The 24,058-nt window shown below is 43.1% G+C and overlaps 1 protein-coding gene across 2 annotated transcripts in view; it reads left to right on the forward strand.

Moving 5' to 3' along the window:
• Window positions 1-24,058, forward strand: part of PCLO (piccolo presynaptic cytomatrix protein) — a 1,259,786-nt gene that overhangs the window by 602,341 nt on the left and 633,387 nt on the right. For both annotated transcript variants that reach the window (XM_086919783.1, XM_086919788.1), the window contains exons 8-9: window positions 236-253; window positions 4,836-4,972. In XM_086919783.1, coding sequence (XP_086775909.1) covers window positions 236-253; window positions 4,836-4,972 — 155 coding nt within the window. The remainder of the gene's footprint in view (window positions 1-235; window positions 254-4,835; window positions 4,973-24,058) is intronic.

Genomic DNA, 24,058 nt, shown 5'->3' on the forward strand with positions numbered 1-24,058 from the left:
AATCGGTAAAACAATTTAATTGGATTTTAAATTTGGGAAATACATTTTTACGTTCACTGAGTTTGTCTGTTGCCGTAATATTCAATGTTGTACACAGACAATGTTTAAATACATGTTTTTATTTTTCTTTAAAAGTAAAAGTTGCAGTCTATACTGAAAAAAATGGAAACACCTTGTAATCAAACTGCCTGTTGATCAATGAATGTCTTTCTGTTTATTTTGGATAATTCGCCAGACAATTCCTTTAATGATGGTAGGAGTAATGCTTTCTGTTGCAAGTCTTGTAGAGAGTCTGTGTTGATGTAATGCATGTCCGTTTTGTTCTTTATTAAGAATTTGCTCCATGTTCTTGACTTGACAATAATATTTATTGTCCTAAAATAATGCTGTCAAGAAATGTTTCTCTGGTATTTTTTCACGTGTACTAAAATGTGGTACAGTTTATTAACACAATTCTTGCATTTTAAAAAACACATAAATATATATTAAAAATAGTTTTCAGGATTCCAAAATTAAGTTATATAAGTTTATTACTGAATCCCCGTAGATAATTACATTTGTTTATTAAAATATTAAGCATAGCTTATAGAGGACAAAACGTAGAATTGTAAAAATGCCATTTAACTGAATTATGCACTTAATGTCCATGTTTAACCATCATTAAATTTTACTTGTCTTCATTGTGTTTGTGTGTGTTTGCTTGTGTGATTGTTGTTTTGCACTTTTAAGTTACATGTTTTACGATTTATTAAAAAGGTACTTTTTGTGGAATCATATTTGAAACAAGTCTTTTTTTCCCCTAGGAGCACATATAAAACTATTTTGTAACAGTTAAATACTTTCTTATTTTACTAGCCAGTTAATCAAAAGATTAAGCAAATAGTCTTCATTCTTGATGGAGTTTAAGTGTTAAATTCAATTTAAGATAAAAAATGTGTTTAATTTAATTGATCTTGTCTATAACTGATGCTACTAACCTTTGTTTCCTTTTTCTAAAGTATAATGTTGAATACTGTACAATTCCCTCTTTTTAGATTATACAAACCAAACTAAATATCATGAGTATACTCTATTTCAGCTGTTCATTTTAGAATGTTGACACTTCCTTTCATTTTTATTTTTACTACACCCTGATTTGCCGGAATGCCTGCTATTTCACAACAACATAATGTGCACCACAGGTTCAATTCATACAAATGTACCTTGGATGAAACGAATTCAATAGCAATTTCCATTTATCCATGTTAATTTAATGGAGCGTGACAAAATATAATACATCTTACAAATGTAAATATCAAAAACAGCAAGTTCAACTGTGCAGTTACATATGCATTGTGAGTGATTTTGCCTCTTTTAATTTCCACATCATTCTCTATTTCTCAGAGGTTTATGGCAAATAGATGTGCACAAACATATCACAAACTTAAAATGGGATTAGCAATGTTTACTTTAATGTCATCTAGTGTGACTAGTGTCCAGTGGAAAAATATGTTCATACTTTCTTTTAGTTATTCTTCACTTGTTTGGTCTAAGTTCACCATCTGTAGTTAAAACAATTGGTGGTATCTCCCAACCGGTTTTAACAGCTGTTTGGAGTTTGAACAGATTTTAAAACAAAGAAATATGACAGATTTAAAATGAAGTACTTTGCTTTTTTTTCTTGCTATTTACATACCTATAGTCTTACCACTATCACACTACGAATAAGAAAACAAATACCATAAACTGAATTTCACATTAATGTTCAAATTAAATAAACAATTAATAAATTGTGTTGTGTTAAAAGTCATATAATGGAAAACCTAGGATATATTCTAACACACATTTTTCCTGGCCAGAATATAAAAGAAAATAATTTTTTTAAGGTACTGTACTGTAACTGTTATGTATCCCTAGCATTTTTGGGAGCTCTCCTCAGTCCCCCAAGATAGAGGCTATAGATACCTACTTAGTACTTGTAGTTTAAAATATTTGTCTTGTGTTTTACAATGTAATACTTTCTGAAGGTCCTTTAGAAAATGCCTTACAAAATAAAGTTTATACTTGCATAGCGCACTATATTTTCCAATGGTTATGCTACTATTTAACAACCCTTCTTAAATCTGCCACTTAGTACTAGTTGTATAATAATCTCCAGTATATATATATGTATATATATGGTCATGTGATCAAGGCAGGGATCTGCCGAAACGCGTCGTGGCTGATGCGGTTGCACTTTAATAATTAAATAAAAAAAGAAGCACTTATTCGGGTCTACCTCGTCTTTTGCTTGTGTGGCTGTTTGGTTTCGTGGAGGCCAAGACGAGCTCCTGCAACATATATATATATATATATATATATATACATTAGTGATTTATTCTGTTCATGCAAAAAATAGGCAACAGTAACCAACATTTTTCTAGGCTCTCTGCTAATTTGGCTTAGATATTTAATCGTAGTGTGTATATGTTTCATAGCTGCTAGAATTTACGGGACAGAACCAGCAACTTCCTATAATTTTAATTAAGATTTGTATTTAAATCGCAGTTAAATGAGATAGCCAGATGGTTATAAACTAAAATGCTATTTTTCACAAAAGATCTTTAGTATGTGCTGGCTAGTTTACTTTAAAATTAAACAGTATGCACAAGCTACTCATGTACACTAAAAAGGTGTGAAATCATTGATATACAGAACATAATTGCAGTTGCTGAATAATGTACAATTTTTTTAATATATCTCTAAGGGTACCACCGGGTATTAATTAGTATCTTAAAGGTGCGTTTAGTTCATAGTCTGTATTGTCACATGTAAGTCACTTAGTAGCATGGAAATCAGTGCTTGTTTTACACACTATTACCAAAACAGTTTGGATACAAATTCACGTCCATACTTATTTTTTTACCCACTCGAATTTGGAATTGATTAAAATATTGAACGCAATTTTAGTTTGTTAACTTATGTCTTTTTGCTTGAACATTGGCCTTATTCAATAATTATTTCTGTTCAGATTAAAAAATCAAATCCTAAATTTTTTTTGTAATGGATTAGAAGCAACTTGATTATTGTAGAATGCGAAAACATGTTGTTGCCACCAAAATAACCTACTCAAATTTTCACTAAATGTGACTTTTCCAATTCGACATTTTAGGATAGCAGAACTAATGCGTATTCATTTTTGAGACGGCTTTCTTGCGAGTTTGGTGAGCCCCACTGGTTTTCAGCCACCAGCATTCAAAAAAAATAATTATAATAATAATTATAATAATAATAAATAAAAAAATGTAATTCATATTTCAGAGGCAGATAACGATCAAAAAGTGGTAAAGACAACTTTGGAAATAAACAGCAAAACAACACTATTCAGTACATGTAAATGCACGTTTTTCGGTGGTAATGCAAGTCCACAACTCAGCATTCTGCGTCCTTCATTATTAAACTATATTAGCCAATGCTGACATATAATTAGAAGGCAGCTAAAATTCTTTTTCCAACAGTTTATAATTTAACAAATCAGTTTTTATGTTATCTTACTGGATATGGAATGTAGCACAACTATGCATCTTGTTAGTTAACCAAATGAATTCAGCAATTGTTGACTTCGCTAAGTAGAAGATATATTGAGCAATCCTTTCAGAGAAAATATTGGCCAACATAGAATATGGCAATAATAAAAAAGCCATTCGACAGAATTGGAAATAATTATATTTTCAAGGATATTACAATCAATAGATATTCAAGTAGATGCTGTAGAGAGTCGTTTAAGTGGGTGACTTTGCCACAGCTGTAATTATTTCCAGTACCTTTATTTAATTGCCATTACGTTTTGTTAAGGGGTCATATTCTGTTGTACACTTCTATCCCCTTTATTCCCCCAATCTTTTGTATTTAATTATAATTTCCTTTATCGCTTTTCTCCTCGACTGACTGAATTTCAATTTCCTTTTCTGAATGCCCCCTGGTCTCTAGGTAATTAGGAAAAGGAAATGGGAGGGGAATTTAAAAGGAGACAAAATGAGCGTAGAATACCAAGACGAGATGTCACAGTAACCTGTAAAAATGATAATTATTGATGTCTCTGATGTGACATGAAGCAAACAAAAATGTTCTACATAAGCTTGTTACACATAATTTATTTTAGAAAATATGTTTGAAACCATTCCCAATGTCTAACTGCTTAGAAGCAAATGATGAGATTTTAACCTTATTTGGGTTTAGAGTGAGGTAGAACATTTTCTTTCCAGATGCAAAATATTTATTGTAGGAGATCATTTAACAATGAACTTTGTCACAAAAAGAAAATTCATCATTAGCGAGTGTTTATTACTGTGTCTTTTTTCTTTAAATTTACATCTCACCTCCTAAAAAAGTGCATTTACTTTTACTGAGCCCAAAGGATTGGTATGAATATAACAGTATTGCAAAAAGGGATTTATCACACTTCCGCATTAAAGGCATGCCATTATATTTTTTTAGGATTAGCTTTCAGATTTCATTCAATTATGTTTTCCAAATTTATGTTAGAATGACAGGTTAACATTTTAACATTTATGTCTGTATCAGAACTGCGAGGTACCAAAATAAGTAAACATGTGTAGCTAAAGTAAAAAATTATCTCTATATTCAAATTAAATTTATGGCATAGAAGTGGTGATTAATGAATGGAATGAATTCTTCCCATCTCAGATTTCATCCATTTATGAAGATAATGCCTGAACGTGCACTTGTACTTTTCTTGCTTGATTTGCATGGCCAGTTTATACATTCTGTGCATGTCCGCTGTGTGCTATGTGCTATCCGTTTCATTGCCACCCACTTTTGAGTCAGGGCATTTGACATGTCATTGGTTTTCAAAGCCTATCATCTGCGACAAGAGGAAACAGATTGGTTTGACAAGCCCAGGGATTCCCGCTTGGACAATGGACATGGCCTTGACAGAAAGCTAGCAGAAAGAATCGCCCAATCACGATCAATTCATCATCAACAAGAACAAGTAAGACATATTTCTATTAATGTATAAAGAAAATGTCACATATGTCTTGTAACAGAAGCTCAACACCTGCTTTTATTAATTCTTTTGCATGGGAAGGTGAAGAATTGGGCATCAGGGTGGTGAGATGTCCATTGCAAACCCTGGAAGTCTATTTTTAGAAAACACAGTTAGGCAAAGAGTGACCAGTTTCCTTTCTTGTACTTGAGCCATTGGATCAATTGCTATATGAATGTAGTAAGAGTATTAAACCCCACCATAAGATCGCTAGGTTGACAAATGTCATTCAGAGTAAAGTATACGTTCTTTCAGATTGTTCCAAAGAGCTGCACCAAATCAGTTTGACAGAATTACCAATAAATATTTAAATTTCACACATATAGCTCTATTGTCTGTAAACATCCTCACTAGATTCAGACTGAACCTTATTCTGTTAACGCTGTCACACCCAAATAATCAATTTTCCCCTAACAGCTTAATGCCCTGTGACAATAAGACTGCCCAATCAACTCTACTTCGCCTCCTTTTTTGTTATTTATACACAGCTGAGAGGAAGCCTTTTTTTGTACCACGCCTAAGGACATTCTCTACAAGTTCAGTGTCCTCAGCTCTTTCTTTATTTTATTCATTAGACACTCCTTTGGTCTGCTATGCATTGGCCTCCTTTTTACTGGCTGCCATGATAACACATAACGCATGCAGCACTTTACTTAGTGCTCTTTGAGATCACTTTTATTGACATATAAGTCTTTTTAATATTCATGATTGCATTTCTATGATTCAACCTTTTGCCCTAATCCTTGAATTTTTGCACACTTAATTGTATTGTACCTTTTATAATAACTTTTATATGTGTACTTTTATGCATTTTACGAAGTATGAGATAAAGTCGGTTGGTTGATTGATTGAAATTGAGAAAGAAACTGGACGTAAACCCTGGGTATATCAGGCAGTATGCTCGATAATGCATTCAGATGGGCTGAGGGATGTTTGGGGGAGTACTGAACCAGGGAATCCAGGTTTCACATATTTTTCACATCCATTCCAGAAATACTCTAAATTAGATTATTTTAGGATTTCCGACATCAAGATTAGTACTGTTGAAATCCGTAAACTGCCCAAGATAATATCAGACCACAACCCATTGTTATTAACAATAAATGTTAATAGGCCAGCTAGAAAACTGAGATCCTGGACCTTCGATAGGAAGCTCTTAATAGACAGTACCTATGTAGCACATATTAAAAATTGATCACAGGATTTCTTCGATGCAAATAGATACAGCGCTTCGCGAAATTCTGTCTCGGATAGCTACAAAGCTGCTTTAAGGGGAGAAACTACCAGCTATACTTCTCGAAATTGGAAAAGGCTTAGGGGAGACGCTTCGCCTGAGAAGCAAGGCGCAACGTTGGGGGGAAGAAAAACTTACTTGGCTGGTGCACTGAGGCCCAGGAGACGCAGGGCCAACACCGGAACGAGGCTCCACCCCCTTTTCACCGGGGCTTTTCAAAACTGCTCGCTTCTCCCGCTCCTCGGGAGACGCTTCGCCTGAGAAGCAAGGCGCAACGTTGGGGGGAAGAAAAACTTACTTGGCTGGTGCACTGAGGCCCAGGAGACGCAGGGCCAACACCGGAACGAGGCTCCGCCCCCTTTTCACCGGGGCTTTTCAAAACTGCTCGCTTCTCCCGCTCCTCGGGAGACGCTTCGCCTGAGAAGCAAGGCGCAACGTTGGGGGGAAGAAAAACTTACTTGGCTGGTGTACTTGGCTGGTGCACTGAGGCCCAGGAGACGCAGGGCCAACACCGGAACGAGGCTCCGCCCCCTTTTCAACAGGGCTTTTCAAAACTGCTCGCTTCTCCCGCTCCTCGGGAGATGCTTCGCCTGAGAAGCAAGGCGCAACGTTGGGGGGAAGAAAAACTTACTTGGCTGGTGCACTGAGGCCCAGGAGACGCAGGGCCAACACCGGAACGAGGCTCAGCCCCCTTATCGTCACTTCCTCATAGATAACAATATCCTCCCGCATCGCGGGACGCGCGTGGGCTAAGCCCGGGCAAAGGGCGGGCCCTCTTAGGCCCTCAGAGGCCAGAGGAGACCGGACCGGGCCAGCCCCCTTGGTTTTTTTGACTGTAAGGTAAAAGGTGTCACTTGGTCATTTTAATGCCCTTGCTTAAGATTTGTTAATTGCATTTAAAGACTGTCCTGTGGATCTACTACCAACATGTCACCTAAGCTGCCTTCTAAGAGCTGTGGTATGCAGAGGAGCGAGGTCACTGGGCCCATGGATTGTTATCTAGAAAGGGTAACCGCAACTATCACGCATGAATTAGACAGATTAGAGCAACGCTTGCCCACAGATAACGTGTTATGCAATCTCCCCGCAACACAGACTGCTGATGTAGTATATGGATCCACCCTGCTTGATGAACTGAATGCCCTTTGTAACACCCAGTATGTTGCTGTAGACTATGTAACCGAGACACTCCATGCCCTGGTTAGCCCCTCAGTAACCCCAAATGCCCAGTCCACTACGCCATCATTGATAGTCTGTAACACATCAGATGCTCTTTCCCCATCTTCGTCTGTAAAAGATAACAGTAATCATGCAGAGCCCCTTCATATTCCACCCGCCAAAAGGAAGCGACACAGGACTATACGCTTGGGGGATGGAGACAAACAATGGAAACTGTGTCCAAGCTCCCTAGCAACGACTACACCAACCCCGTCAACGGCTAAGAGACAGAATAGTTTAGATTCTCCTGCTCTTACCTCCCAGGCAATTTTATTGGACCTCATAGAACGGCTCGTTACTTCTATTATATCCCCACTGATAGTAAGAATAAATAGTCTGGGAGAAAAACTCAGTGAGATTGAGACGAAGATTAGTCCCAGTGCATCACTAATAAAGAACGTGGCAGAATCCAGTCAGGAACCCGTTCTACCAGTCACTGTCGCACCCAAATCGGCTACTCAAAGCAATAACTGTGGGAATAAAACAATGGCTGAACATAGGGCAAATCGGAAAAATCAAAATGCAGATAGCCGATCCGTTAGAACTACTACAACCCAGAGGCTCAGCCCCAAAGTAAGGTCGACATTAGCCCCAATCCCCCACACTGCCATAGCCGACAGCAAAGGTATCAACTCCGGCAGAAGTGACCACATAAATTTACCCCCTATAGCCGCCCCTTTTGTATGTGTTCTCTCAGGCGTCCCAGCACTTAAGAAAGGAATACCTGAGAGACAGCACGACTTAAGAAATAAAGTCATCTTTTGGCTAACGAAAAATAGACCCTTGCCACCTAATATTGACGGCTCGATAGTAAGCGTCAGAAGGGTGGGTTGGTTGGGACCGCTCCATAAGGACATTAAAGGGGACCTTGTCCTGGTAAGATTTAGAAATGAAAATGTTGTCCCCTATCTACAATCCTGGCAGCCCCAACTGGGAGATGGCCCTATATCCACATGGCAACTTCATGACTGTTACCCCAGGACGTGTTATCACTCCCCGTCAAGACCAATAGTAGAGAGTAACCATCAGAGGGTCAGAAATGTACACGTACTGTCTTCAACCCATTTTTACCTGCCCCGAATACATTAACTTAGACAGGGGAAGCCCCTAACTGATTTGATGTTAAACTTTGTAAAGAACTGTTTCTTTTTAACTGTGTAAATAATAATTTTTAGCGAGATGTAATTATTGTGACTGTTTTTAATAATCTGTATGCTTTTATGATTTATATTTTTTAAATCGAATAAAGCTTAATTGAATTGAATTGAAAAGGCTTAATCTAGAGCGAGAACAACTAATGAACAAATTATCGGTCGCAGAGGAACAGCATAGGAAAGATATAACTCAGGGAAGGCAGGGAACAGAAAGTCTAGAAAGAGCGAGTATCATCAAAGCTGAGATACAAAAACAATTGGTCAAAAAAGCAGCTGCGGAATTCAAACACAAAGAAGGAGGCTGTATGAGACGGGGGAACAAGCTGGTAGAGCATTGGCACTTCGTATTAGACAAGTCGCGTCAAAAAATATCATCACACACATAGAAGAGCAGGGTATGAGTTATGAGGAGCCAAAGGGAATTATAATTGTCTTTAAAAGATATTATCAAGCATTGTATCAGGAAGAGCCGGTTACTGAGGATTCAACGTTCAAGTGGACAGGACAGGGAACCAAAGTAGCTCAGGGTGATAGAGAAATTTTAGAACAAGCCATCCCCTCAGACAAACTTTCGGAGACCATACAAGATCTAGCTGCAGGGAAGGCTGCTGGCCCGATGGTCTACCACTGGAATTGTATAAATGTGTATTTGAGGAAACATCCCTACTTTTGTTAGACCTATTTAATGGAATAATAAACACAGGCATAATTCCGGGGTCTTGGATGAGTACCAACATCGTGGTGTTTCATAAAAAGGATAAGCCCAAGGAAAACCCCGGCTCCTACAGGCCGATATCCCTGGTAAACGCAGATAATAAATTATACGCAAAGATCTTGGCTGCCCGTTTGGGACATATCATTGGGACCCTGGTCTCTCCCTGGCAGCATGGATTTATTCCCGGTAGGGGAACCATGGACCACATCTGACGAGCTATCACGCTGTTCGATATCCATGCTGCCGGGGGAGAGGGGGGTCGCAATGATCCTTCTCGACGCAGAGAAAGCCTTCGACCGTGTCAGATGAGAGTTTCTTTGGAGGGTGCTTGAAGAAAGGGGGTTCGGTCCAAAGTTTCGGAAGGCTATCCAGGCAATGTATACTACCCCAGTTGCTAAGATCCAAATGATGGGTGAGAGCTCGGAGAAGATCTATATTATGAGGGGGACTAGGCAGGGATGCCCGTGCTCACCCATCCTATTTGCATTATATATCGATCCTCTAATACGCCAGATAATGAACAACTCTGTAATTAAACCGGTAGTCACGAAAGGTTTCCAAACAAAAATCTTGGCATATGCTGACGATCTGGCGGTCATCACTACTGAACCCGACGTGGCTATGCGTGAAGTGGTGGCAATCACTAGTCTATTCGGGAGACAGTCAGGATATCGCTTAAATGTGGGTAAGACCCAGGTATTGTATTCTAAGAATATAATTAAATCAGACTCCAGATACGTCGATTCCGTGGTGTATCTGGGGGTAACGATAAACGCACAGACGGAGAGTATAATCAGAGATAACTTTATCCCTCTTATGAAATCAATGAGGGAGAATCTGAAAAGAATGGATACATTGCAACTCTCAATAATAGGGCGTGCTAATGTCATCAAAAGGACTATGTTCCCCAAGGTATTATACAAATTCCGGGCGATCCCTTTTAAAATAGGGGGGAAATTATCCAAGAAATAGAAGCTATCTTCATGAATTCCCTGTGGCAATATGGAAAGATGAGAAGATCTATGAAATACATGTCTTTGCCACAGGAAAGGGGGGGCCTGGGACTGCAAAATCTTAGATACTATCATTGGTCTTGTCTCCTTACGCAGATGGCTATATTCTTTTATCCCACGGGAAATAGTGCAAATACCTCGAACTTACAAGATGCTATCCCCTCTATTTTTGAATTGTTGCTTGGCAGCAAGGCTACTGGGGTATTACTAAGGAGAACAGAAAGAAGGTATTACAAAATAAAACAAGATATAAAATACTTGAAGGGATATGGGGGGTTTGGGCTGCAGCTCAGAAAGCTTTGTCAATATCTAAATATAACCACTACACTCCACTTTGGAATTCTGGTCTATTTCCTAACCAAAGTAATGACGGGTGTTGGAGACACTGGGAGCGACAGGGCATCTTGACACTGGGGCAAGTTATGGTAGGGGACGAGTGTAGATCTCTTGAAGACCTGAAACAAAGATACTCCCTCCAGGGTAATCAAAATTATAAATATGCTCAGATGGTCAGTACAATCAGATCAAGAAGGCCTCGTATCATTTTAAACGAGAGGTGTAACATACTGAATTATCTGAAGGGGGAGACTTAAGAATCAATGGAGTGTATAGGCTGTTTGTAGAGGGATCCCAGGATGACATGGGTAAAACTGAGGCAGCTTGGGCCTCTAAATTGGAGGATCCAGATATCGACCTGGATAGAGCCCTTATAATGGAGGGAAGATTCTTACGCTCCTCCAATCTAAGAGCTCAGCACTTCAAAACATTATTTAACCTGTACTAAACCCCCTCTAAACTCCATGATTGGGGCAAGAGGGCTGATCATAATTGTCCCAGATGTTCTAAAGGTCCGTCTGTTATCATTCACATGTTTCATCAATGTGAGAAACTTGGATCAATTAAAAAGGAAATTGAGGCATTCTGGGAGGGGTTGTTAGATGTTAAAATAACCCTCTCCCCAACACTCATGATCATAGGATGTGAAAGTAAACTGAATTTAAATATCGAGACTGAAGCTTTAGTCTTTATCTACACAGCCGTACTTCGTATATTAATCTCAGCTGCCTGGAAAGACACTGAGGCTTCCTTCCAAATGTGGATGTCTAGATTCTTAGGAATACATAATGTTTAGCTTAAGGGTAAAAAAACAAAAGAATTGGGACTGAAGATTTGGGCACCAGTGGCTGCTTGGCGGGCAAACAGAGTGTAGCGAGCTAATCCGGTCCTCAAAATGTTCTAAAAATATATGATATCGCATGTAACTGGTTTATTAACATTTAAAGGAATCAATTTAATCAGATATTAATTTATGTATGATGCCAAATCGATCTCTGCATTACTTCTGCCCTTATAACGATGGTTGATTATATATTTTGTATTTTGCCTTTTTTCCTCTAATTATGTAAATTGTTTTTCATTGTGTTTCATGAATTCTTAATAAAAAAATTAAAAAATAAAAAAGAGAAAGAAATTGATGTGGCGTTCAATCACTAGAGTAAGAGGACTTGAAAAAAATGAACCCAGTATAATCACGTTTGTTTGGCTAATTTGGATTATCAAAGACCCAGGTTTGGCACTGGTGAAAAAGAATGTAGATGCTGCTTTACAGGTCAACAGCATTTCATATCCGTTTCCCACCATTGCACATCATGAGAGATCCTTTTGAGGCACGAGTTTGAATATAAATAATTTCCTTTGAGCTTAATTCGCAAATCATCCTGTTGAACAGTATGGGGGATATTCATAAGGACTTATCTCCAATTTATCCCCACCTCAGCGCAACAAAAGATAGATTTAACATCCCATTCACAAGCTGGTGCAAACTCCTGACATCTGCAGAATTCCTGCCATAACTGCCCCAAAAGTTATCACCACGGTGAACACCACCAACTAACCCAAATGAGATGCAGAGTAGGCTTCCTGTGCAAAAATACGTGCCAGATCTGCGATGCGAAACAAAAACAGGTGATATGCCGTCGTAGCAGCAGTGAATTAACATCTCCCTTTTGCTGGTGCTAAGCAGGACAACTACTCACAGCATGAAGGGGAGCCCAGCCAAGAGCCACACTGAAGACCCACAGATGCCATGGAGACAATGATAATGCAGCTCCGATACCCATGAGGGCCACAACATCCCCCGCCACCACCCCCAAGCCCCCTCTTCACCCCCAGCCATACACATACCGTGCACGACACAAGAGCCAAAAAATGCATGATGACACAAATTGCCAAAATAAATACACACATCTGTGGCCAGAAGAACGAGAAACAGTCACACAGCAATGAAGTAACGACCAAAAACGTTATTGAAATACAACACAAAACACCAATGCGGAAGACTCCTGTCGGGTCTGTCAGGGACAATCTCGAAGTCACAGCTTGGAAAATAAAGCACAAAATCAGGACGTGTGTCATGCGTACAGCAAAGAAGCGAGACACAGAGAAACGGAGAAGGAAGTTGAGCCAGAGAGAGAAAGAGAGGGAAGGAAAGGAAGGGGGAGAGAGAGAGAGAGGGAGAAGGAAAGGAAGGGAGAGAAAGAGAGACAGAGAGAGAGAGAGAGAGAGAGAGAGAAGAAAAGGAAGGGAGAGAGAGAGAGAGAGAGTGAGAAGGAAAGGAAGGGAGAGAGAGAGAGACCGAGAATGGAGAGAGTGAGAGAGAGAGAAGGAAAGGAAGGGAGAGAGAGAGAGAGGGAAGGCAGAGTAAGAGAGAGAGTGAGAGAGAAGGAAAGGAAGGGAGAGAGAGAAAGACACTGCGCCCCTGTGCACATAGGCTCCTACTCCATCAGTAGGCACACCACATGCCTGTGCAAGCACCAGGCCCCGGTCCCGCCACCATTGCATGGTTCCTATGATGCGGGCCAGCCCAGCAGGTCCCACACATGGAGCTGAGTCCTGAGTCATCAATGGCAGAGACCGGATCAGTGCACACGTCATCAACGCTGGCTGCACACCGGATCAGCTATTTTGGGGTCACTAACCCTGTGCAACGCTAGTCAGGGCCACGTGGTGGTAGGCCCGTGATGGCCGCCACTTACCCTGTGCACCGCCAGTCAGCGCCACATGATGGCAGGCCTGTGACTGCCGCAAGGCTTTGGGTGCCACTAACCCTCTGCAACACCAGTCAGAGCCACGTGGTGGTAGGCCTGTGATGGCCTCAAAGCTTCAAGTTCCACTAACCCTGTGCGCAACAACTCATGGGGCCTTTCTGATTGGGAACCGTGAATCGCCCGTCATCCAGTCACCTCTGGGAGAGGGGAATGTGACATAGTCGGCCCCTTATATTTGCGGGATCAAATGGCCTGTGACGCCTGTGCCGGATGGGTGTGGTGTGTGTGCAAACTTGCCCTCAGGGAGTGGCCGTGACATGCTGACAACATGACCACTGACCTGCACACTACCAGCGAGTACGACTGCAACAGGTAGCTATGTGGGCCCCCCTCGGAGCATAAGCGGAGTGGACTGGCCTGGCGTACACCGGACCAGCGCAGGGCTTGCAACAATGACTCAGGGGCTCTGGGCTTGGTTCAGTCCATGTCCGGACCAGAAAGGTACTAATGCGTTTGTCCCTGTTGTAGTGTCCACGGCACCCGAAAAACAATAGGCAATGTAGCGCATTTTGACTGGCATCCCAAAAGATGAGCATCATTGACGTGAGGGAAGTCACTGCCCCTACATTCATACCTGAATGATGAAAGACATGACACAGCAGGGCGTTACTGGATGTTGATTGCACATCCAGTGGAGTTTTGCAGCTGGAGCGGTACAGGGCCATGCCAAGCACACTACACTATTTGGGCACTCAGAGGGCCAGCCAGCGTCCATCCGCGGATGATAAGTACTGCGAAAGAGGAAGGGTGCAGTCCGCAGTCTGGTCATCGTGCCATTGGTCATTAAACAGGATATGGCAGTCCATGTCGCGGTCCAAGGTGAGTGCAACGGAGTGTATCGGGTCAGTGGAAGGTCATGGGGCCTTGTGCGGCACCAAGCAGAAACAGGCTAGGTGGCGGAAATGAATGCAAGTGTCTCCTTCTGAACACAATCCCATCCCTGTCCTCGTACCAAGATGTGTGCTCTGCCTTACCTCTGGGTGTTGCAGTACCAGCTGCGGCACTGTGTACCACTGACACATCAGGGGCCGGTGGAGGATTGGATGTGGAGTGGTGTGGCTCACTGGTTAGAGGCGGCAGACCCGGAATCAGCGGACGGCCCAGGACCAGGGTTCAATTCCCGACGCGGCCGGGTCGTGGACCAGGGTCAGTGGACTCGATAATTCTCGCCTCGGTGCCTACTCTAACAAGGGATCACACGCGGCAACTCTGGGCATTAGCTTGCCTCATCTCCACAACGGCCCCCCCACATACGCCGGGGATGCCTGGTTTCACACTGGAGATACCCAGTAGGGTCCATCTCACAGGGAAAGCCAGGACGGGTTCCCCAGCGGTCTACAGAGCGGAGATACCCCATGTGGGGTGATTCAGGCGCTTTACAAGACATCATTACATTACATTACATTGTCGGCCGCACTGTGTGGCAGTGACACATCAGGTGGCGGAGTGGAAACGCCTGCTGCACTGTGAGGCACTGACACTGGGTGGAGATGTGGATGGTGTGGGGGCAGCAGCATTCATCAGCGCCACGCATTGTGGCAGCAATGCCATGATGAGGATCTGCAGGGCATGGTAGATCCCAGCTACATTTCGCTGATGTGCAACTGTGGCTGTCATCCTTTCCGCCTCCATCTGCACCATGTCCTCCATGTTTCTCCGCATGTGAGCCAGCTCACGGCTGGAATCGATAGAGCCAGTCTGAGCGGAAGGTGTTCTTCTCTCTAACTGTGGGCCAAAAATCAGTTCCTCTCGCGGAATTTGCGGGTTTTTGGCAATTTCGTGATTCGTGAATATCGCAAAATTGCCGAACAATCCGCAAATCCGCTCGGAGGCGGATTTTTTTTTTTGGCCCACAGGAAGCACTTACAGTTAAGGCAGGTGCTCGAGTTGAAGCTAACTTTGAAACCATTTTAGAATGGCGCGACAAGCTGCCAGAGTTGAAGTTGCTTACTTGCAAGTTGCAACTTCAACTCTGGCAGCTTGTCGGCGCCATTCTAAAATGGTTACAAAGTTAGCTTCAACTCGGGCACCCGCCTTAACTCTGTAAGTGCTTCCTGTGGGCCAAAAATTAAACTTTAACAGGAGGTACTTACAGATATAAATAAAGCAGGTGCTCGAGTTGAAGCTCAAATTCAGTAACGTTTTAATCAGCCCAAAACATTAGTGAGCACGGTCGAGGCTGGGCAAGTGTGCTTTAACCCCATATCGGCCGTCGAAAATTAGCTGTAATACTCGAGGTAGGACTAAGAAGCCCCGCTCGTTTGGCCCCGTACCACACACTAGCGGTATAAAACATCTTCCCGTCCTTTCCCAACTATGATGGACAGCTCACTCAATGGACCTCGGCGCCTTTTGGCGCGGTGGCAAAGTTACAGGCACACATGGTCAGTGGAGACAAATCTTCTGGCCCTTTACGCAGCTGCAGTGTAGGAAAAGCACTTTACATTTACCCAACGACATAGCACTTACTGATTAGCCAGTAGAAAGTACTCCAGTTGAGTAGAGTGCAAATCGCAAAAAAATCAGCGCGTTCGCGAATTCTCTGATTTTTTTGCGATTTCACGCAAATTCGCGGACCGCAGACCTGCAAAATTCGCCCATACTTACTTCTCCCTGCGTCATGACTCCAGCGATGTCAGTCAGAACATGTTGCAGACCATGGAGCTGGCCATGGGTGTCAGTTAGGGACTGGAGCTGGTCCCTGATGGGACCTAGACACCCCTGGATGGCGTCCAGTTTGGTTGCCATGAGGCAGACCCCACCTGCACACTGCGTTGGAAGGCCATGGCTTGTTCCTGCAGGTCTTGGGCGACTGCCGGGGCTGTGGTTGTCTCCTGCTGGGTGGTTTGGGTAGTGGATAGGGTCTCCTCGATGCCCTGATCCTGGGGGTGAGTTGCAGATGATATTGATGATGTGTTGGAGGGCTTCGGTGTCGATGCTGGGGGTGTCCTCATCATCAGTGAAGAGAGGCTGGGACTGTTCAGGAGGTGTTGACGGTGCCTCTGCAATGTGAGGGGGAGATGGTGTATTACAATGTGTCCACATGTATGTAGCCGCATGGTACATGTTGACATTCAGACAGTATGGCATTGTACATTGTGACAGTCTGTAGATCAGGGCCATGACCCAGAGTCATTGTGGCTGTGCACTGTTCTCTGCTTGATTTTGCATGTGTGCCATTGTGGCCATCTTCACCCATCCCCCCAGTACCTGGTGGTCACTCACCTTGTTGCGGTTGTGTTGTGTCCTGTCCAGCAGTGTCCATTCCTCCTATTCCAGCCACAGTCTCTAAAAAACTGATTCAATAACAAAAAATCCCTGTACCCTAGACATAAGTTAGCATTCGTCTGTTAGGCATGAGAACAAGGAGCTCCAGAGATAGCTCCCTGACAGTACAAACAATGTAATCTCTTCCTGGTTACAGGTAGTGGTATGCAACAGTAAGCTACCAGCCTTTTTATCTCATCAGTACACACCAAAGTCAGTAATAAAGTGGTATAGTTGGTGTGTCTGTTGATTTTACTTTCACTCTGCATTGTTTGTCACGTCAGGGAGCTATCTCTGGAGCTCATTGTTTAGCACCTTCTTGTTTTACACTTCTTGTTTTACACTTTTTTGTGTTTTGACACCATTTTCTCCTGGAAAAGGAATGGCAACCAATGATGAGAAAGGGGCATAGTATTGGTAACATCTGCCAAGTTCCCCAAGGGTGTTCTCCCGTGAGGTGCCTTCCTCTCTGCTACACATTTTTTGTTTTGACTATTTAAGTGTGGGTGGATGGACTGTCTTAGTAGGGCAGACATCATAGGATATGTTGAGTTGAATACTCACTGGAATTTCCTACTAGTAGTTACAAACAGTGGTTTGGTATGGACAGTAGGGCATTAGAGAATACACACCCAACCATAGAATTTATAGGGGGTGAGTCTGGAACTATATGATAGATTATTCCAGCACATTATGTTCTCATGCCAAACAGACAAATGCTAACTTATGTCTAGGGCACAGGGATTTTTTGTTATTGAATTGCATTGAGTGGAGGGCTATCCCTTTGGTACCCGTCTTTACCTCTTAGCTCCCTTTGGTATTGTATGTCTAATAAACTGATGACAGTCGACACCAGCTCCTCCATGTCATCCAGCACGAGTTGTGGCGCTGGGCTTCCACCTCCAGTCTGCATTGCTGCCTTCTGGTTGGCTGCAAGTTTCTCCTTCGTCTTGCGATTGATGTCAATCCATTGCCTCTTGGCCTCGTCCATTGACCTCTTGTGCTCTCCGACGGCATTCACCTTGTCCACGATGTCCTGCCATATCCCATTTTTGGAGCCAATGAGACGTTGGAAGTGACGAACAGTTGTTGTTTGTGTTCCATCACCTCCGTTATCAGGATCCTGTTTTACTGTGGACTGAAGTTTGTCTTCCTTGCCCTTCCCTGTCCCCGAGGTCCCAGTCTGGTCGTCCGGGGTGCTTCGGGGGTTGCGCTCGTCCTCTGAGCCTGCATTAGCTACCTCAATGGTGTTTAGGTGTTGGTCAGTTTGTGTTTGTTTTTTCTACTTTTATAGGAATTTTTCCCACCTGCCATGTGTGTATTGGAGGCCTGGAGCTGCTTATCGCTGATTTCCTCATCGCGCTTGGGCCGATCGTATGTTCTTTTGCATTGAGGCTTGCGTTTTTATCTCCTTCGAGGTGGTTGTATCGCGGACATTGGCAGCGGTTTCAGTGGACTATCGCATGGTACCGCCATGTTGTGAATTCTATGTTGACACAAGGTTATTTTCCCGCGATAGGCTGCGATGTGTAAAGTTGTGTTAGCATTTTTTGGTGATGTTTAGCACACGTTCTTGTGAATATCCCCCTTAATGTACAAATACATTCCATTCTACGTGTAATACTTGACTATTATGTTAGATTAATGATGTTTTGTACCCACATTTAAAGTATTTTTAGGAGTAAAATTTAAAAAATCGAATTTACTTAGTTATTTGGCGCTTTTGGTAATTTGATCACCTAAGCTATTTATAAAATACACTATTATTAAACCAAATTGCATCAAAAAAGAGAAAGCTGTTAAACATGTAAAATCATTGTTTTAATTTGATCGTAGAATTTAAGAAAAGTCTCGATTTTCATCTTTTGAAATGTCAGTTAATACTACGCAACGGCTGTGCACTTTTGAAAGAATCCTAATTTGTTCAGTTTAAAATCGATCTGTGGACTTGTGTTAAATTAACCCTTAGGAAGGCATCTTTATTACCTTGTTATTTTTATCAAACATGATGGTCATGAGAAAAGCAGTTAAGCGGTTATCTTATTCATGGCATCTTTAGCAAACTTGAATGAACGAAAAGCATCAATAACAATTTCCTATTTTTTAGGAAACATACATCAACTAGTTAATAAAAGTGCAAAACAAAGAAGGCTTTTCTTTGCATGCAAAGGACCATCTGTTGAAACGAGGTCATTGGGATCTATTCATAAAGGTATATAGGTTTATGACAGAAAACACTGTCATTTTTTTCTGTTGGAAACTCATAGAAGTATTCCTGGCCGGCCCAAATGGAATTCCTACAATGATTTTTTCCGCTGTGGTTGCGAAGAAATCCACAATAGTAAATCCAAAACAAGAGGTGGAAAGGGAGCGTTACAAGTTTTGCACATTTGTGAACCCCACGCGCATGTAAATTTGTGAGAATTCACAAACACCAGTCTGACCACTTAACACCCCGGAACATGACTGACTACCTCCTTCCAGGATCGGAAGGGGAACGAATCGCACCCATATTTGATGGGGATTTAGCGAAAGCGATTGGTCTAGGCGAAAAAATATTTCGTTGCAGAGAAAGAAAATTGTATTTGCACAGCGGATTTTATTCCCTCTGTGTTTAAATCTTTGCCATATAGATTTCCAATAGGGGGAAATGGAACCTGTGAGAAAGTCAAGTCATTTATAGTAGTATGCCTAGAAATCTGTGTCAGGTGAAGTTTTCCATATGCACTGTTGGGAATATTTGTAAGGTAAAAAATAAATGTGACTACCATCAGGACCAGATATTAATTTCGGCATTCATATTAATCTCTGCATTTAGTTTTGCGTTTTTTCCATGAATGGCGCCCATTCTCTTTATTCCTGTAATATAGCTAGAAAAGCAAGGCTGCTATCGTACACTTCAGTTTTTCCAAGACGTAAGATGCTTTATAGGCTGTCCTTTTCAAAAGAGATGCTTGATGACGAACAGTCACAGTCTAATATCCTCCTGAAGTGCCACTAGCTAAGGCTCTGTTTGATGCTGAGAAATGATCAGGGGCATGAATTTATTTCTTTTAGTCCAGACGGGTAGGTAAAAACAACTATTCCTCGTGGGTGAGAAGAGGAACATCTTTCCTTACTCACAGCAACATACCAATTCCATACATCAGACACATGAGTAATTCTAGCCACAGGTAAAATACACCTAGCTTGGTATTAGCCAAAATCAGTGAAGTGCCTGCCATGATTTCCTGGAGCATCTTTTGCTATCAAAGGATATTGGATTATGTTAAACTGCTAACATCTAAAATAGTACACCAGGTCACAGATAATAAATACACCATGTAACTGATATTGAATACGAAAACTCATTTTGTATTTGTATGTTATTTTTTCTGAAAAGACTCATTACCTGCTAGATACATAACTGAACCACTGACCTTAGCTAAATTATTGAAAGCTATGGCTTTCCTTCCTATACTTGTCTTGGTCCCACCCAGGAATTTTTCGGTCTTACAGTGTGCTGATTTGATATGTAGTATTCTTCCACTGTATGCTTCAGAGGACTCTTTTTTCTTTTTCATTGAGCACTCCATGGGAGTTTATGTGCTTCCTTGCTCTCTTCCTGCCTATGATAGTCCCCTCAGCCTTCCTCCGCATGCTCTTTTCACCCCCAAGTTCCCCATCTTTTCATTCTTTCGCCCTACCCCTATGCTCCCTGCCACATTTTAAAATGCTGGGCTGCAAGCTTTGTTTTTCATGCCTTTGGTGCGCTTGATTTTCACTGTTTAAATTGACTGTTTTAACCCCTTCCACGCTGATGACAAGCTGGGCTCGTCATGGCGTAGCCTCCTCGCACGCTGATGACGAGCCCAGCTCGTCACGTAAAGTGCGGTTTTGAAAATCTCAGCGTATGAGCGGAATTGCCGCTAACGCGCATGAGGTTAATTAGGCCATCTGCGATGTTAAAATGGTGAAAAAATAGCTAGAATGCATCCTAATTCACACATGAGCGTGCTTCATGATGCACGCAGCCCTACCTGTGATAAGGCAAGCATATACATCCGCAGCTAACTTGGAATGGGTTTGCCCTCATAGAACATCCCTTCTGACATTGCCAATATTATAGCTAATCATTACTCTATTAGGCAGACATAAGGTTGACCAACTCAGTCTTTGAACTGTTGGGTTTTCATATGTTTCTGGAATGTCTTGATGTCCTGGATGCTTCTCAGGGAAATCAGGAAAGCATTCCAGTGTTTATCTGCAAGGACTGAGCAGATCGATGTGCCCCATTTCTTTTGTCTAATAGGAGGGTGTTATAATCTTACGTTTCCCTCTCCCATTTATTTATTTATTTATTTATTTATATTTAATTTTATAGAGCGCGCAGCTACCCGGAGGTTTCCCGGCGCTAAACCAGCAAGGGAGGTGTGCATGTCGCAAAGATTATTGATCGAATAGCCAAGTTTTTACATCTCTGCGGAACTTTAGATAATTGGGTTCAATCCGAATAGACAGAGGGAGAGAGTTCCACAGGGATGGTGCCAGAAAAGCAAAAGATTGACCACCCATTCTGGCTCTCTTCGTCCTAGGAATCTGAAGTTTATGTTGATTGGATGAACGAAGAGTGCGGGAGGGAAGGTACGGATGAATTAAAGATCTCAAATACTGAGGGGCCTTGCCAGTATTAATTTTATGTATAAGACAAAGAGCCTTGAATTTACAGTGACTGTCAATGCATAGCCAATGCAGGCTACGACGGTACAGGGACGTGGAGGACTTGTAAGGTAATTTACACAGCAGACGAACTGCCATGTTATTGACCGTTTGTAATTTACGGATTACCTCTTTGCCCGCTCCCAGAAAAAGAACATTACCATAGTCCAGGCGAGATGTTATTAACGCCTGGACTACGGTTTTCTGGGTGTCCAAAGGAAGCATCCAAGTGATTTTCTTCAACCATTTGAAAATGGTTGTGAGAAGTTGGCCTGGTATAAAATGCTCACTAATTCTTAGTGATCACTTTGTACCAAGCCAAGCAACCCTTATGATGATGGTTGTAATTCAACCTTGTAGACCAGTTATCCTAATGGTAACGTGGACAAAGCAGTCTTAGGCTAAACTCTGAAAGGCATGTGAAGCCAGCTGTATTACCATACACAGCCCCCTTGAATACCAAATGAAAGGACACCACACAGATATATATTGAAAATATATATTGATTTATTAACTATAAAATCCCCTGGACTCTTTATGAGCACAGAAGCACAATCGTTAAATCACAGGACAGTTTAAAATACACAAAAGTTGCACAATATGGATGAGCCCTAGGGGCCACCTAAACTATATACTAAGAAAGTGGTATAAGAGACACCAATCAGAAAGGAAACAGGCCTAGGGCCTTGGGAATCGCTGGAGCTATTCGAGACTAGCAATGACTAAGTCGGGAAAGGCCCGCGGGACTCGGTTGCAGTGTTCAAAGTGCACGCACTTTCCAATGTAAAGTCTATGGTGCGTAAAAAGTACAAAGTTAGATAGTTAGGAACCTTCCGAGTGACCTAGAACGCTGAAACTTAAGACACAGGCCCTTGAGATGTGTACCAGTGTAGGAACACCGGCGGAGCTGAGTTACCTCACCCACAGGAAGCGGGTGCACAGGGTCGACGTAGTGTCGGGTTTCGTCACGCTGGTCGATGGTGCTTGGAGCTGAAGATGCTGCAGGCGGCTCGATGTGAAGAGTTCCGGTGGATCCAAGGGTGGATCTGAAGATGTGAAGACCTGAAAGCAGAGGGGACAATGTTCAAAGTCACTAGCCAGTGACTACCGTGGAACCAGATTGGAACCAGGCGATGTCGGGTGCAAACAGGCGCTGTCGTGTAGCTTCTCTCTGAAGCCACGTGGACACCGGGGGTCGAGGACGTCCAGGAGTCGGTCACGAGCTGTCTAACGCAGGCTTCTCGCTGTTGGCGGTGTCGGCAACTTGATCGGAGCAAACAGGCCTTGGCTAGTGCAAGCCACGCAGGAATCGAAAGATGTTTAACACTCGGACCAGCAAGGTCAGAGCGAGTGCTCCTTTTCACAGGAGCTTGGGTGAGTCTGGAGCAACCAGACCCGCTGTGTAGTTCGTCGGTTTCGTCGCCAAGATGGCCGCTGACCACCTGGCTAGTGGCCGGGATGGCGCATCGAGTGGCACAATGCAAAAGGGCCCCACGCAGATCGTGGAGATGCTAGGGAGCTGATCTTCGGTGCAAGGGCTGCTCGGTGGTGGGGGTTCTCAGTCCCCAAAGCACAACGTCGAGGATGCCTCAGATGCTGCGCAGTCAGCTTTTCGAGTGTCTTCCAAGATGGCCGGTCCCACGTCACTCGGTGCCTCCACGGGTCCCTTCTTTGCATGGACTGTGGATCGGGCTCAGAGAGGTCTGGGAGCCTGGTTCTTGTTGGGCTCTGGGCTCGGGCTCTGGCGGGAGGCGGCAGCAAAGCAGACGTCGATTCGCTGGTTGGTACCTGTTTTCACAGGGTGGCCACTCCTAGGCCACCAGGGAGATTCTCTTCAGTCTTCTGAGCAGCAGAATGTCGAAGTCCAGTCTTCTTCTTCGTGTAAAGTTGATTCAGGATGATCTGCTGTGCAATGGCACTGCTCCCACTCTTATTCCCAATCTGAGGGGTGGATCACCTACTAGGTCCCTCCTCTGGGAGGAACCAGGAAGGGGGGCGGTTACACCCCCTTTCCTTTGTCCAGCTCCTCGCCAGGCCTGGGTCTGGAAAGTCCCAGGACCGGTTTGGACTGGCCTATGCACGGGTTCACCTTGTGTGCCCCGGGCATGTCTGATTCTATTCAGCCCTGTCCTACCCAATACACAAAACCCTGTCTGGGGTGGTGCTCGCACCTCCCAAGGCAGGAAACCCTTTGTCCAGGCCACCATCTGCCGAGTTTCGGTCAGCAGCAGGAGGCCAGACTCGTGTCTGTGGTGGCAGCATCCATTTTGTGATGCTGAGGCTCTGGTTAACTTTAACCGGGGTTAAGGCTACACCCATGTCGTGTCCCTCTAGAAGGGTGGAATGCTATCCCCGTCGACAGAACTGTCGAGGGGATAGTATTCCAATTCGTATGACACCTTACTCGACATGTTTTGATAAAGCCAAACCAAAGATAGCATTTAACCGCGAGGATTATAATGCACTTAAGAGTATATGGTATGGCAATATCCCGGAACAGCTTAGGGAGTGGTTCCCGACAGCTGCAGACAGGCTCAGCTCATGCTAGAGCACCATCACACATATTTCCAAGCACTCTGCCTCCAGGATTGATGAGGCCTTCCATAGGAGTGGCTGATAGGAACAT

Source organism: Lissotriton vulgaris, chromosome 1_1 (genome assembly GCF_964263255.1).
Source record: "Lissotriton vulgaris chromosome 1_1, aLisVul1.2, whole genome shotgun sequence".
NCBI lineage: Eukaryota > Metazoa > Chordata > Amphibia > Caudata > Salamandridae > Lissotriton > Lissotriton vulgaris.